Source organism: Orcinus orca, chromosome 1 (genome assembly GCF_937001465.1).
Source record: "Orcinus orca chromosome 1, mOrcOrc1.1, whole genome shotgun sequence".
Classification (NCBI taxonomy): Eukaryota; Metazoa; Chordata; class Mammalia; order Artiodactyla; family Delphinidae; genus Orcinus; species Orcinus orca.
The window spans coordinates 168619103-168636182 of record NC_064559.1 but is presented as its reverse complement, the minus strand read 5'-3'; the positions used below and the strand labels follow the sequence as shown (position 1 = coordinate 168636182).

Sequence of the window (17080 nt, the reverse complement as noted above, 5' to 3'; positions counted from 1 at the left end):
TAAGCAAAAAATTCTTCAGTAATCCCTTCTGAACTATAATATGAATTTAACTATTGTTTTAGTTACTAAAGGATATTTGCAGATCATTCTCACAATGATGATAGTAATGTCTTTAATGGAGGCCAATCGGCAATATATGTTCAGAAGTATAAATCACCTCTTTTTTTTTTACTGTGAAATTCCAATTTTAGGAATTTAACCTACGGATATACCCACACAGGTGTGAAATGACATATGTACAAGATTATTCATTGCAGCATTGCTTATAATAGCAAAAGACTGGAAACAGTGTTGATATCCAACAACAGGGGATTGGTTAAATAAATTATAGTACATTTGTAAATTGAATACTATGCAGTTATGAAAAAAACATAGGAAGCTCTGATATGATCTTCAAAATCTATTTTTGTATGAAAAAAATCAAGATGTGGAATAGTGTGTAAAGAATGCTAAAATTTGTGTTATAAAGAGGGATAGCATTACTTAGGTGGGTATATATACACTTGGTTGTAGTCACATAAAATATTTCTAGGATAGGAGAGAGGAACTGGAAGCTGGCAATAGGGGTAGGAGGGAGAATTTTTACAGTTTGACCTTTTGTACTTTTTGAATCTTGATTCATGTTTTAAGTATTATCTACTCAAAAATAAATAGTTAAAATGAAAACAAAACACGACAAAAATTAAAATAAATACATGATAAAGACAAAAATAAAAGTAACGTACACACAAGATCAAAACATTCAAACAGTACAGATGGATATAAAATTAAAAGAAAAAACTTGCCTCTTCCATCTTGTATGCATTTAAAAGAAGTTTGTTGTATTTTATGCAGCATTTCTAGGTGTTTTGGGGCAGGAGAATTTTTGGATTATCTAGTCTTCCACATTGGAAAGGGAAGTGCCCTTTCCCAATCTTTTCAGCATTAACAGCAATGTTTATTATTACTCCCTCTCCACCTCTATGGGCTCCTTTTTTGAAACCAATGTCCATGGGACAGGCAGCATTTGTTACATAATAATTAAACTGGACTCTGTGACTTCTTGCTCTTTTGGGTTATCTTATCCACCAATCACAGTGCTGTCTTTATCAGCCAATCAGAGTTTCAAGAAACAACTCTACACTTAGTAAAAGCCTCTTCAGTGCCAGCCTTATGCTGGACTCTAGGAATAGGCAGGAAAAGGGGAGATTCTTTGCCCCTTCTCTGGTCACGTGAAGATTTTACTAAGTTGACCCATTCTCAGCCCAGGAGTTCTTTACCCAGCCTAGTGGAGGCTCCTTAGAATCAACTAGGAGCAACTTTCTAAATATTGATGCCTAGGCTTTACTCCCACAGGTTCTGATTCAGTAGAGAGTGGGCTCTGGATATGGATGTTTTGAACCTATGGTGATTTTTATTGGGGGTGGCATGGTGTATATACATATGAAATTTCTATAAGGCCTTTTGAAATAATAAAAATCGCCTGTGAACTGAGGGTCCACTTGGTTCAGTTTCCCTTCCAGGGGTAAGGCTGTCTCCTGCAATAACCCTGAGGCCAGTCAGCCTCAATTTGAACATGTCCCTTCGCCCAGAGACAGGTTACTCAGTCCCCATAGAGATAGTGTGATCAGTCTCAGAACACCTCTGCTTGCCACAAGTTCTTCCCTTGCCTTTCCGTGTAGCTTCCTTGTTCCGCTTCCTGCCCAACGGCTCCTCAGCAGCCAAGTGGAGTTTCTGCTAAATCAACATCTGGCCTTAAATTCTACCAGTGCTACGAACAACTACAGGAAGTTTTCCTGAGGGAGTGAACTTCCAGCATTTGATGCTTTACGCCATGGAGATCTAGGAGGGGCTCTTATCACACACCCTTAGGACTGGAAGGGGCCTCAGAAGTTTTACACACACACACACACACACACACACACATGCAGAGTCGGTTCTCAGTTTTTGGTGGTATTTATGTTCTGAAAGTTGCTGTGAACACAAATTAGTGAATACTGAACAATTGCTCCAAGGGGAAATGCAGGGTTAGGCTCCTGCAAGTTTCTGCCCACAGCGTTTTTTGTCAGCTGATCAATACATAACCTTCTTTTATGTGTGTTTCTGTTTAAATACATCTTATTATTCACATATATATATATTAACATTGAACTCAGAGCCAATAGCACTATAACATGTTTGAACTAAGTTCATGTATTTTCTTCATAGTGCACCTCACACCCTTCTTCTATCTAGGTATACTAGATAGCATTTCAGGCATCATGCTTGGGGACCCCTTTTTTTTTTTTTTTTGGTACGTGGGCCTCTGACTGTTGTGGCCTCTCCCGTTGCGGAGCACAGGCTCCGGACGCGCAGGCTCAACGGCCATGGCTCACGGGCCCAGCCGCTCCGCGGCATGTGGTATCCTCCCGGACCGGGGCACGAACCTGTATGCCCTGCATCGGCAGGCGGACTCTCAACCACTGCGCCACCAGGGAAGCCCGGGGGACCACTTTTAAACAGTGAAATCATCAACAAAAAACACAAAAATGCGAATAAGGTGGCACTAAATAGATCATGAGAAGCACCTTGGTTTACAGCATGAGCTGAAACAGAGCATGGTTCTTGTTTAACCACAGCTGAGAACAGGCACGTGGGGCAACTCACATTTTCTGCCACCTCAAGGGTTCTTCTAGTATTGATCTTGGGGTTACAAATACATTTTTGTGAGCAGGAAAATCTGCAAATTCAAAATCAGCCAATAAAAAGCATCCACTGTATATATCCACAGTATACCTACATATATACATATTCCTTCTATTCAGTGCTGAAGGCTTTGTTTCTATCACCTCCTTTAATCCTCACAAAACAACACATGAAAATGAGTTTCAGAGAGGTTAAAAGAGGTCACAGAGCTAGTGACAGAACTTTGGTTTTCGTTTTAGACATTCATGTAATAAAATCCGCCCCCCCCCCCAGTGTACAGTCCTATTTGTTTTACACGTGCAGTGACTCTTTTAACTACGACGACCAATAGGATACAGAACAACTCCAACACTCCGAAATTCTTCCTGAGGCTACCCTTTTGTGAGTCCGGTTTCTGGCCAAGCCCTGCCCTCAGCCTCAGGCCTTGCTCCACGTCACACTCCCTCTCAGCACAGAGAACCAAAACCTGAGGGGCTGGTACCAGGCTATAGAGCTTTTTTGCAAGGGCTGGGGGGGCCTGGGTCTCGAGCCCACCTGTGAACTCCAGCCTTGTCCCCAAAGGGTTCCCTAACCCGCTCCGCCCCGCCAGAAGACCATACGGCCACGTCGCAGGCGCCTCAGTGTACGCGCACGCGCGCGCGCGCCCACGCCTGCCCGCCCCGCCCCCTGGCCGCCTCCCGCCCCACCCCCTGGCCGCCTCCCGCCCCGCCCCCGGTTCTAATTGCTCCGGCGCAGCAGAGGTTTCATTAGGTCTGCGCGCTCGTTAGGCCGGTCGTTCCTACGTTAGCTGCGGCTCCCGTGCCCAGAAGTGTCCGAGCCATGCATGTGGACATCTCACAGTGTCCGCTCCGGAACCGGGTGTTTGTGGTGGGCGTTGGGATGACCAAGGTAAACAGAGCCGTGTGTCCCCGGAGGCGGGCTCCCTGCTCTGCTCTGTCTGGGTGAGGCCTGGGGAGATTCGAGGTGACCGGGAACCGGGGGTGGGGCGGGGGAGAATCAGATTTGGGGCCGTGCGTCGGTTTGTCCTTCCTACCCGGAGGGCGCCCGGGGCATCCCACCGCCCAACTTGGCTTCTTGGCCCTGGGGGCATCAGAGTGGCGACTCGGGTGGGTTGTGATGTAGGGCGTGTCTGCGGGATCGTAATATCGCAGGGTTGTTCCAGCGGCCATATCTTCCTCATTTTTTCCTTTTCTCCCTGGGGCGCAGTTTGTGAAGGACGCCCCAAGATGACCCACAGTCCGCACCTCCTTTGAATCTGGGTGGAATCTTAAGATGTGTGGACCTCTGACGGAGGCAAGGTCCGCCTCACACCCGAAAGGAAAGCAGGTCGTGAATGTCGCCAGTCTGCACTTCCAGGAATACTCCTTGTAGGATCCCTTCTCAGGGACAGTTCCAGTGTAGATAAGGAGGAGAATCATTAGTGATGCTCAGCGTCTCGGCACAGGTGGCAGGTTTTCTGGATTCTCCGACCTTTGTTGTTCCTCAAATGATACTCTTCTTGGTACTCAGGAGGCCAGAGACTCCTACAGTCTCACTTCTTGACATCCTCACCACCTCTGTGCTCTAGTGATGCCAAACTGCTTTTAGTTTCACCCCAAACTTTTTTATGCCTCTGTTGCTTTGTTTTCTGTTTTTCCCACTACTTAAGACCGTTTGTCTTCACTGGTTAACTTATTTGCATTTTTATTTTTTAAAATTATTTATTTTTGGCTGCGTTGGGTCTTCGTTGCTTCACGTGGGCTTTTCTCTAGTTGTGGCGAGCAGGGGCTACTCTTCCTTGTTGTGGGTGGGCTTCTCACTGCGGTGGCTTCTCGTTGCAGAGCACGGGCTCTAGCTGCATGGGCTTCAGTAGTTGTGGCACGTGGGCTCAGTAGTTGTGGCTCGCGGGCTCTAGAGCACAGGCTCGGTAGTTACGGTGCACGGGCTTAATTGCTCCGTGGCATGTGGGATCTTCCCGGACCAGGGCTCGAACCCATGTGCCCTGCACTGGCAAGCGGATTCTTAACCACTGCACCCCCAGGGAAGCCCTTATTTACATTTTTAAAAGATCAATTCAGACCTTCTCCAAGAAGCCTCCTGTGATCCTCCTGACTTTCCCACATGTTAACTTAGTACTTACTGTTTTATCCTGAAATTCTGTTTTTATGTCTATATTCTTCTTTTGCACGTAAGCTCCTCCAAGGTGAGTACCATGTCTAATTCATTGCTGTACCTCTAGCACCTTGAAAATGCCTTGTGCCTGAAGACCTCAGTGAATGTTAGTTGAACAATATTAAATGGATATGCTTTATGAAAGAGAGTTCCTAGGGGAAGTTCTCTTTCTGAGAAAACAGCCTTAAACTTGTTTTTATCTTACCCAGTGGGCTGAGAGTACACAAAGCAATAAAGACATGTAAGTAGAAAAGTCAGCTAATACGTTATGAAGCAGATACTTGGAGATCATCTATTGTTTCATGGGAAAGGGAACTTCTGGTATAGGTGGACAGTAAAACCTTTTAAAGTACGGTATAAATACAGTCAGATCCTCCACCACTGGCTGTTACATGTCTGGTTATATTGGCTATATAGAAAAGCACTGAGCTTTGGGAAGTAGGAGATGTATTTATGTTTCCTCAAGTTGAGAGGTGGAGGTGTGGGAGGTGTTAGTTACAATCTTCAGGGAAGAGATTGGGACTATGGAGAGCAGCTTTATTGATGTGCTTACTAGGCCAATGTACTTCTCTCTGGGTTTGATCTTTTGGAACTTGGGGGAGGGTTTAATGAAGAGGGAGAAATTTAGCAGATAATACTTTAAGCTCTTGGTAGATCTCAACTGGTTGTGGTTCTTAATTTGAATAGCTGAATTCCTAGACAACTTGAAGTTCTCTTAGTGAGGTTTTATTATCAGTGTAGGACATTAATTCCTATGGTAAATTAGAATTCGCATGATGCATGTCAAGAGGTTTTAACACAACTAAATCACAACTACTACCTGGCTGACAGCAGGCCGAGTCCCTTTGCTTATGCTGCCTACCTCCTGATATGCCCTCTTTTCATCAATTTAAATTCTGGCTGTCTTCAAGAACTGGTCTGTCTTAGTCGGTTAGGGCTGTATAACTGCAATACCTTAGACTGGGTGGCTTAAGCAAGAAATATTTATTTCTCACAGTTCTGGAGGCTGGGAAGTTCAAGATCAAGGCACAGGCTGATTTGGTGCATGGTGAGGTCCTGCTCTCTGGTTCATAGACAGCTGTCTATGGCAGAAGGGGCAAGGGAACTCTCTGGGCTCTTTTTTATAAGAGCACTAATCCCATTCCTGAGGGCTCCATCTGCATGGTTTCCCAAAGGCCCCACTTCCAAAAATGAAGAATTAGATTTGTGAGTTAGATATCAATACATGAATTTTGAGAGGACACAGACATTCAGTCTATAGCAAGAGTCCGAGTCCTGTATTTTCTTAAAACTTCCCCAGACTGCTCTAAGTCACGTTGGCCACTTTTGTTTTAGAAATTCTGGTGCCGTTATAGTCAGGACCATATAATCAAGGATTTGATTTTTCTATGCTTTTATATATAATTCCACAGCCCACAGAAAGAAATATATCCTACATCACAACTCCGTACACACATGCACTCACAAAACTGAAACAAGCTTGCTAAAGCAACACTTATTATGTGATGAACTCTTGATATTTCCTAGTTTGTTTCATTTTTAAAAATGCTGATCACAACCCACAACGCTTACAATTAATTTTGTCATACTCTACAAACCTATGGTTTAAGAAAATATTACAAAATAAATAAATAAATAAAATATTACATTATCGTGTTTAATCCTCACCACATAAGGAATTATTATTATCCACATTTTATTGTCCATCTTTGTGGCTTAGAGGGGCTAAGTAATTTATCTATCTTGATACTGCTCCCAAATTTTGAAACTGCATTACTTAAAATCTCATGTTTCTTCCATGCTATCTCTAACACACGTTAATGTTATAGGGTAGTTAATTCATCATTTAAGCATATATTCAATAAACATAGTATGTGCTATATGTTAGGAGTACAAAGATGAAAAAAGCAAGGTTCCTGTTCTTAAGGAATGTATAATATGGAGGAGGAAAGGATAAACAGGTAATTTAAATATGATGTATTAGGACATTTGGATAAGCATGGCAGATTGAAAATATGAATTTATCTCTATTGGTGCTTTCCAAATACCACTAAAATGACAGTAAGGGTGAAGTGACTAGGAGAGGAAACAATAGCAGAAAGATGTCAGAAAAACATTGGATGATTAAAAGCTGATGGAAAAGTGGTCATTGACTCAGAACAGAGAAACCCACAACCCAAGTTCCTGGAGAGGGGTTATACTGGCTGAGTCTTCCTGCAGAACTCCAGAAGGCTCAGAACCTGCATGTACTAGATGCCAAGTAAGGTGGGGATGAGAGGAGGGAAGGAAAACGCTTCTATGGAATAATTGGATTCCAAGATCCTTTTTACCACTAGGTGACTATCCCTTCCTTGTCAGGGTATTGGAGGCTTGTTTTCTGGAGAAGCTGAACAGATGAGTCTCTAGAATCATCTGACCATTAGGCTTAGTGGAAGGCGGGAGTGAGGCCCAAGTTGAAAAAAAGGGAATCAAGTGAAATTCTGTATACTAAATGATGGTACTTCCCAGCCCTGTTCCCAGAACACTGGCAATCAGACACATACCAGCTTCCTGGCAGAGGTTTGGAAAATTATGTGAAATGGCTCCAGAGAAAAGCCAGATTACCACTCCACTCAGAGTGCAGGATTTTCTTCCTTCCTTGGAGGGATATTGCTTCCATTCCAAAGCATACCAGCCCACCACGGTGTTTCTGAGAACCCTCCTGCATTCTTCCGTGCACAAAATGTGGGGTTTTGTTATTCTTTTTTTCCGTGCCTGCGACTGGTCTGGCACCCGGACTTTGATTCACGATGCGTGGTGGTGAATCCTGACTTTACAGCGTTTCTCCTCTTTGCATCACCCAGCCTTCCGCTGCCATCACAGCCACCGCACCAGCGTCTCCTGGAGACCTGGGTCTCCAGATCTCACTGCATGTGCTGGAGTGCTGGCGTTAACCTGTTGGCGCCTCAATCTCGGCTATTTGGGGTTTTCGCACTGTGGGACCCCTGCCCCGTCTTGGCCTGGCTCCAGCCCAGCCCACCCTCTCGGGGGTGTCCGCCCGCCTCCACAAGCAGAGCTCTGACGTCAGCCTAAGGCAAGGAGAGCAGACGCCTGGTTGCTTTTGATGTCATTTTTACTCTCGGACCTCTGTTCTTCTGAGGATCACGTCAATGCCCCGGGTGTCAAGCACCCCAGCAGGCCTCTCGGCACAGACACCGACCCACTCCACGCAGGGGTCCATCTCACCAGGAAAACCCCACTTGCCTGTGATATTTGGGACCTTCAGGATGACTGGATTGCGGGCTCTTGATCTTCCTAAGCAATATTATGGAGAAAAAACATATTTATTGTCATGTAGGATTTGGTTCTGTGGGTCTTTTTTTTCTTTTTTTTGTGAGAGAACAAAAACTGGTTAAACGAGGTCTGCTGAAGTTGTGACTTGACCCACACTTGACCCTTCAGCAGGAAGGAGACAGACCACTTCACAGTCCTGCCTCCCCACAAGGGCGGGAGCCCATGCCTTCTTCCTCCCAGGCAGGAATTGGAAGCCACCTTGGCTGGAGCAGCCCGCCACACCAAGCAGACCCCAAGAGCTGTTCATTGTCCTTCTGGGCAGGTCTGTGCCCAGCACATCAGCTTCTCCATGCTACATGTCGCCCAGTTCTTCCGTTTGCTGCCCCACCAGAAACACTGAAGACCGAGGACTAGAGCTTCTCCTTCACGGGTCAGCTGCTCTCAAGAAGGACTGTGTTGGCTGGGCCATTAAGCTGCTTCCCTACTGCTGTCCATTAAACCTGTCACTGGAGGGGCTCTGGGACAGCCCCACCCTGCATCCTACCCGTGTGGACTGATGCTTTTGCAGAAAGGAGATGCCAGCCATCATCAGAGCACTCAACCACCAGCAACTCAGCTGAGACCCCAGCAGGGGTGCGGGATGGCCACTCCCACCCCGCTGGCTGCTGTTCCTTCTTCCTCAGTCACTTGCTTGGGCTAAGGGGGACTGCAGGATGGAGTGTGAAGCCCAAGTCTGTTTCCCGACCTTATTTATTGAGGAGTGCCTCTTCCCTGTCCTCCCCAAGACGGCCCCCAAACCCAGTGTGCACCAAGTGGGGCTTGAAGGATGAAGCTGCTAGGCCCCAGGTAACTCTTCTGCAAAGTGACCTGTCCTGCCACCACAGCATCTCCAGGACACTCCTGTTACAGGCACTGCAAGGGACCGACTTCCAAAATGTACATCCTGGTTTACAATTAGCCTTGAGGGACACATCTTCCTGGGAATTTCTATACAGATGTTAGAATGGCTGATATGGTAACTTAAGTTTGCCTGTTTATGTAGTGAGAATTAGTCATTCACCAAACCTGTCTGTACCTTCCCTTTAGTGCGTTGCTTCCTTTTTAATAATGTCAAGAGCTGCCACTGTGTGGTACTCAAGTGCAGCCAGTATTTAAGGCATTAAACTTCAGCCTGAACTCTGTCACCCCCTAGAATCAGCCCAGACAGCTGTATCCAGGGACATGGGGCCACTCCCTCAGTTCCTAGGAGGCGCCGTGGACTTAAACGTGTGCTAAGTGGCTATCTGACCTCACTGTCTAGTCCTGTGTCATGAATCTCTTTGCAAAAAGTAACGTATTTGTGCTTTAAGTAAAATTTGGTTTTGCAAAAAAAAAAAAGTGCAAGATTTTAATGGACTTGAATATAACAAGAATATGAAAAGTTCATTGATATTGTTTTAAATTCAACATTGCAACTAACCTGTAAGAAACTCCCACTTGTCAAGTTTTAGTGTAGTATAAAAGAATATCCACAATTATCTAAAAAGGCTATTAAAATGCTCCTCCCTTTTCCACTCACATATCCGTGTGAGGTCAGATTTACTTCATAGACGTCAGCCAAAACAGCATAACACCAAATGCTGAATGAAGAATCAGCTGTGAGAATTCAGCTGCCTCCTGTTAAACCAGACAATAAAGAGAATTGCAGGGGACTTCCTTGATGGTGCAGTGGTTAAGAATCCGCCTGCCAATGCAGGGGACATGGGTTCAATTCTAGGTCCGGGAAGATCCCATATGCCATGGAGCAGTTAAGCCTGTGAGCCACAACTACTGAGCCTGCGCTCTAGAGTCCGTGAGCTGCAACTACTGAAGACCACGTGCTCTAGGGCCTGCGTGCCACAACTACTGAGTCCGCGTGCTGCAGCTACTGAAGACCGTGCACCTAGAGCCTGTGCTCCACAACAAGAGAAACCACCGTGATGAGAAGCCCGTGACCGCAACGAAGAGTAGCCCCCGCTCACTCGCTGCAACTAGAGAAAGCCTGTGTGCAGCAACAAAGACCCAATACAGCCAAAAAAAAAAAAGAATTGCAGAAATGCAAAACGATGCCACTCATCACTTTTTTGAGGGGGAGATATAGTTATTTTTCATAAAAATTATTTATGTTAACATGTAATGGGTTTTTTTTTGAGTGAATTGAAAGGTATTTTTAAATGTCCTATTTTAAGTGCCAAGAGGGTAAATACTGGTAAATATAATCCTCATAATCAAAAGCCCTTTGGTATCTTCAGTGATCTTTAAGAGTTTAAAGTGGTCTTGAGACCGAGGAGTTTTGAGAATTGCTGGATCTAGTCATTGAGCACCAACAACTGTTAGAAACACAAAGAGCAAAAAATAATCAGATGTTATATGCTTCCTTATGAAAGAATACAGCACTACCTATAGTTTTGTCAGGGAGATAGAATGTGAGTCTGCGAGCTTCTGGATCCAGCTGCCAATGTGTGGGAAATAAAGAGAACAGAGGAACATGTTGAACTGCATGAGTATGCAATCTACAAAATCCAGACTGTGGGAAGCTACAGGCCAAATGCTCTGGGTTCTTTAACAGATGTATTGAGAGGAAAAGAAAGTAGTGGAGGGGAACCTGTAGATTAAAAGAGAATTTGAAAGGCCTATAAACACTTTAAAAAAGGGCTGAACAATAGTGTCTACAGATAGACACTTGGGTGATAAAACTATGAAATACTAAAAGGAAGTGATTATTGTAAGAATCAGGATAATAATTACTTTGGGGGTGGAGCGGGGTTGAGATTGGAACAGAGTGCTTAGAGGAGTTTGTGGAGGGGCAGGCAGGGTTCAATTTTTTAGTCTGGGTGGTTGGTGTCAAAGATAAAGGTAGACACTAGGTAAAGTGTTAGGACAGATTTTAATTAGTAATATGCTATTGCAAAAGGGAAAAAGTCCAGTGTGAACTGAACTAACTTTATACAGATGTGACTGGGTATTTTAAAGGGATAATAAGGGAATAGGGAGGGTGATGAGTAGGGACACAATACAGTAGTCCCTTGGTATCCCTGGGGGATTGGTTCCAGGATCTCTCTTGGATACCAGGATCCATGGACACTCAGTCCCCTTAGTTGGCCCTCTGTATCTGTGAATGCAGAACCCGCGGATGCAGAGGGCCAGCTGTAGGGTCAGGGAAGTGAAAACTTACATAAAGTGGGGAGAGGGGAGGCTAGTTCACATGAAACCCATCTGGATTTGCTAACTGGTGCTTACCCAAGCTTAGGCTCCTACCCTCCCACAGAGACTGGGAGACGAGCCCTGTATTCAGGTGTTGGCTGGAAGAAGCAGTAAATTCTTTTGACAGCCTTGAGTTTTCTCAGGCAGGTGCTTTAAGTGGGGCTAGGGTCCTCCTAGGGACCTGGCCTTGAGCAAGTTAGAACTCATAAAAACTACGTTAGTGTTTAAGTTTTTAGGCCAAGGTTGGGACCTAGTAGAGAAGAGGACTCAGAGGAGCTTGGCTAGAATTTGGTAAAGGAGAGAATCTTTGTCAATGGTTACAAGAGTGTTTGCCTTAAAATAATTCATTAGGAGATGTGTGTGTGTGTGTGTGTGTGTGTGTGTGTGTGTGTGTGTGTGTGGTTTTCTGTATCTCTGTTATTTACAATAAAAAGGTTAAAACTTTAAAAATGAGGCAGTTAACTCCAGGAAAAACAAAGCAAAACAAAATTGTACAATAAAGCACATGTAATCATAGTATACAACCTAGCCCAATACTAAGAAACATTAACTTTATAAGGTAAGCACTACATACTGATTTAATAAAAAAAATTGTGATTCAACTGTATAAGGAGGATGGGGGAACTGTAAATGTATATGTGAAGTGGCCTGAGAGACCTAATTCTCATTGGCCCTTATTAGAGACTATGATATAATTTCTTACACTGATAAAGAAATAATAGTATAAGAATATTTACAAACATGGCATTTTATAAAAGAAGAAATATCTAAAAGAACTGAAAATGGATGTCTTGGGAGCAAGTAAGACTAGTGGGTGGAGAGTAGTGGAACAAGATTGCTGTTTTTATTATAGGCCTTGAGGTAGGTTTTTATTTTTATTTTATATTAAAAAAATAAAAACTAAAAAGCAAATGTAAACAGAACATTACCAGCACCTCAGAAATTACTCTGTGCCTTCTTCCAGTCACTGACTCCTTGCCTGCAAAGGGTTACCATTATCCTGACTTCTGACCTTTAATAATCATAGATTAGTTTTGGCTTTTTCATTCAACATTATGTCTCTGGGATTCATCCTTAATTTTATGTGTAGTTATAGATTGTTCATTCTCATTGAGGTAACATAGTCCATTGTGTGAACATTCCATAATATATTCAATTTATTGTTAATGGACATTTGGTAGTTTCCACCTAAACATGCTTTTCATTTTGAAGGAGTAATGTTGTATGTGTTTATTTGCTTGACTAATCTTTTAAAAACTGCCTTGATTTCAGTAAGAAATGAGAAAGTGCAGTCATTTCACTACCTGGATGATAATGTGGTTATTAATAGGTATTACTTGGTGGAGCCTAGTAGCACAGTCCTCTCTCCTTACAGTAAGTGCTCTCTATACTACATGCTCTGATTGTAATTAGTGAACTGAAGAGTAACTACAGGCGAAATAGGTAATTTGGGGCTGCTGAATTAGGGAATTATGAAGGATTCCCTAATTCAGAAGTTATGAAGAATTGGGGTGGGTAAGAGATAGGAACAAATGTTAAACGTTTTGTTTTGGTTCAGTTCAACAGATGTATTTTGGCACTGTGTAATAAAGTGTGGTATTTAAGTCTAGTATCTATACAGTGTTTCAAACTGGGTTTTGTGATCCATTGCAGCGGCAGTGACGTCTGTTTAGAAGGTTGCCTCTAGCATTAAAAAAATTGAAATAGAATCAAAAATACTGTATCAATATAACAAGGATAAGTATTTCATGAAAATTTTGCTTCACTGTGTGTCTACTGGGTCATGTATGTTATCGTGGTTTGCAGTTAAAAATTTTTGAAAGCCATTTCTCGTTAGCACAACCTCTGACTAGCAGACCACTCCATCTTATCTAATTGATCACTGTATTTGGTAGATTTTACTTCACTTATGTTTCTCAAGTCTCTTTGCTTCTTTCCATTCTTTCTGCTGCTATCTTAGTTAACTCTCACTTGGGCTATTTCAGAATTATGCCATTTGGTCTCACTGCCTCCAGCCTTGCTCTGTTCATTCATTTCTCAACATTGCATTTAGAATGATCTAACGTGCACGTCTTCTCGGCCCAGACTCTCTCTCTCTCTCTTTTTAAAGTAGGGCTTTATTTTTCAAAGCAGTTTTAGGTTCACAGCAAAATTGAGCAGAAAGTACAGAGGGTTCCTACATGCTCACTGCCCCCGACCCTGCCGGAAAGCCTTGCCCACTATCAATGATCAGCATTAGAGTGGCACATATGTTATAGTCAGTGAACCTGCATTGACACATCATTATCACCCAAAGTCCATAGTTTACATTAGGGTTCACTCTTGGTGTTGTATATTCTATGGGTTTAGATACATATGTGGTGACACGTATACATTACATCATCATACAGAATAGTTTCACTGCCCTGAAATCCTCTTGCTCTGCCTCTTCATCCCTCCCTTCCCCCAGTCCCTGACAACAACTAATTTTTTTTTTACTGTCTCCATAGTTTTGTCTTTTCCAGAATGTCATGTAGTTGGAATCATACAATATGTAGCCATTTCAGATTGGCTTCTTCACTTAGTAATATACATTTAAAATTCCTCCATGTCTTTCTGTGGTTTGGTAGCTCATATCTTTTTAGTGCTGAATAATATTCCATTGTCTGGTTTTACTACAGTTTATTTAACCTTTCACCTGCTAAAGACATCTTGGTTGCTTCCAAATTTGGCAATTATAAATAAAGCTACTATAGGGCTTCCCTGGCGGCGCAGTGGTTAAGAATCCGCCTGCCAATGCAGGGGACACGGGTTCGAGCCCTGGTCTGGGAAGATTCCACATGCCGTGGAGTAACTAAGCCCATGCACCTCAACTACTGAGCCTGTGCTCTAGAGCCTGCAAGGCACAACTACTGAGCCCGCATGCCACAACTACTGAAGCCTGCGCGCCTAGAGGCTGTGCTGCACAACAAGGGCAAGCCACCGCAATGAGAAGCCCATGCACCGCAAGGAAGAGTAGCCCCTGCTTGCCACAACTAGAGAAAGCCCACGTGCAGCAATGAAGACCCAGTGCAACCAAAAATAAATAAATAAATAAATTTAAACAATAATAAATAAATAAAGCTACTGTAAATATCCATGTGCAGGTTTTTGTGTCAACATAAGTTTTAAACTCATTTGGTAAATACCAAGGAGCACAACTGCTGGATCATATGTTAAGAGGATGTTTAGTTTTGTAAGAAACTGCCGAACTGTCTTCCACAGTGCCTGTACCATTTTGTATTCCACCAGCAATGAATGAGATTTCCTGCTGCTCCACATCCTGTCAGTGTTTGGTGTTGTGGTGTATCTCATTGTTTATTTCAGTCTTTTTTTTTTTTTTTTTAAATCCACTGTCTTCAGGATAAAGCCCAGGTGTCATAGGAGGGCATATAAGGTCACCTGTGAATTGGCTCTAGAACCAGGTTGAAGTTTCAGCTCCACTAATTATTAGCAGTGTATCCTTGGGCAAGTGACTTAATCTCTGCCCTTGTTTTCTTATCTTAAAATGGTGATAAGAGTAGTACCTACCTCTGAGGGCTGTTGTGAGGATTAAACAAGTTAATACATGTGAAGTTCTTAGTACAGTGAGTAACAACAGTAAGTGCCCAATAAATATTAGTAATTATCATCGTTTGGTCCTCAGTCATTTTTCTGTCCTTATCACTTGCCATTTCAAATCATGTTTCAGCCTCTGCAATATAAAATTGTTTGCATGTAAAACTGTTATATTCTGTCATTTCCAGGCCTTTGCTCTAGAATTTCCTTTTCTTTCACTTGGCTAATTCCTACTCATCCTTAAAGACTTAATTTAAATGTCAGTTCCTCTGGGAAGCCTTTCTAGTCCTCCAAAGCTGGGTAATTGTCTCTCCCAAATCATTCTGTACTTATGACACTGTGGTGTAATTGCCTGTTTTCCATTAGATGCTAAGCTCCTGGAGGGTACGAACTGTATATTATTTATTATCAGAGTCCAGAAACATGATAGGTGCTCAATATGTTTTTGTTTAAATGAATAGACGAATGAATTTCTGCAGTTCTCTGTTGTGAAAAAATCTAACTATACTTGTTTCTATTTATTATCTCCTGTATTTCTAGTTCACAAAGCCTGGAGTTGAGAATTCAAGAGACTACCCTGACTTGGCAAAGGAAGCAGGTAATATAGAACATTCAGATCCTTGAACGTTGTAGTTTATTGTGTGGTCTGTCTTGATCGTGGAGCAGCCTTGCAACCTTAACAGGAAGCTGGGTCAAAGGAGATGTTTTAAGTTCAAGGCCAAGCAGTCTAAGCTTAGGTATCAGCTGTTTAAGGGAGTGCTGGGGAATACAGGCTTCCCACTCATGGAGACCTTGGGAGCTCGGTGGTCCCATGAAGTTGTTCAGGTACAGTCCTCCTCCTAGGAAGCCTTACCCTTCCTCCTATTCTTGCCAGCTTGCTGCCAGCAACCCAAAAAGGGTTACTGTGTTTTTTAATTAGACACTGCTTGTCTCTACAAGTACCTAGTGCACTCAGTGTTCATAAATTAGGTTTCATTTCAACTCCATCATTCAACTCAGTATTTAGATATTACTATACAGGGAATCAGAAATCTCTGCCCCCAAAAGGAAAGTTCATGAAATTTGATTAACTGATGTTGATTTTCCGGGTAGACACTGTTCATTTAATGTTTTATTTTTTAATTTTTCTAAATTGGTTTTCTGTTTTTTTAAATTTTTAAATTTAATTTTATTTATTTTTTTATACAGCAGGTTCTTATTAGTCATCAATTTTATACACATCAGTGTTTACATGTCAATCCCAATCTCCCAATTCATCACACCCCCACCCCCACCCCCCGCTGCTTTCCTCCTTGGTGTCCACACGTTTGTTCTCCACATCTGTGTCTCAATTTCTGCTCTGCAAACCGGTTCATCTGTACCATTTTTCTAGGTTCCACATATATGCATTAATATAAAATATTTGTTTTTCTCTTTCTGACTTACTTCACTCTGTATGACAGTCTCTAGATCCATCCACGTGTCAACGAATGACCCAATTTTGTTCCTTTTTATGGCTGAGTAATATTCCATTGTATATATGTACCACATATTCTTTATCCATTTGTCTGTCGATGGGCATTTAGGTTGCTTCCATGACCTGGCTATTGTAAATAGTGCTGCAATGAACACTGAGGTGCATGTGCCCTTTTGAATTGTGGTTTTCTCTGGGTATGTGCCCAGTAGTGGGATTGCTGGGTCATGTGGTAATTCTATTTTTAGTTTTTTAAGGAACCTCCATACTGTTCTCCATAGTGGCTGTATCAGTTTACATTCCCTTGGTGTATTCTATTTTAATTTTCTTTTTCTGCGGCTATCTGGGATCATATTCTATATGTAGTTTTGTATCCTGATTTTTAAAACTTATTATTATAAAGATTTCTCCACTTAAAACTGGAAAAAATTAATTTTTGCATATTTCATTATATATTTATGCCATAATTTTTGTTGGATATTTGCTTCACAACTTTTTGATATTTTAGAAGAATTATAGTAAATTTCTTGCTGAACACAAATATTTGTTCTCACCTCTAGTTATTGTTGAGGACAAAGCCTAGAAGTAGACTCACTGGAACAATGAACATAAACAGTTTTAAGACTCTCGTCAGATTATTTTTCAGACTGTTTATATTATTAGTTTCAGTGGCAGCATATGAGAATGCTCTTTTAAACATAATCTCATCAACATTATTATAAGTAAAACATTAATTGTTTT

General features: G+C 42.5%; 1 protein-coding gene across 2 annotated transcripts in view; it reads left to right on the top strand.

The window, feature by feature from the left end:
* The first annotated feature begins 3393 nt into the window (after positions 1–3393).
* Positions 3394–17080, top strand: part of SCP2 (sterol carrier protein 2) — a 164205-nt gene continuing 150518 nt past the window's right edge. The window contains exons 1-3 of one of the 2 annotated variants that reach the window (XM_033435492.2): positions 3417–3552; positions 3871–3990; positions 15427–15484. In XM_033435492.2, coding sequence (XP_033291383.1) covers positions 3937–3990; positions 15427–15484 — 112 coding nt within the window. In that variant the 5' untranslated portion in view covers positions 3417–3552; positions 3871–3936. Of the gene's footprint in view, positions 3553–3870; positions 3991–15426; positions 15485–17080 lie in introns of both variants that reach the window. The other variant, XM_012534485.3, reaches the window with a different exon arrangement.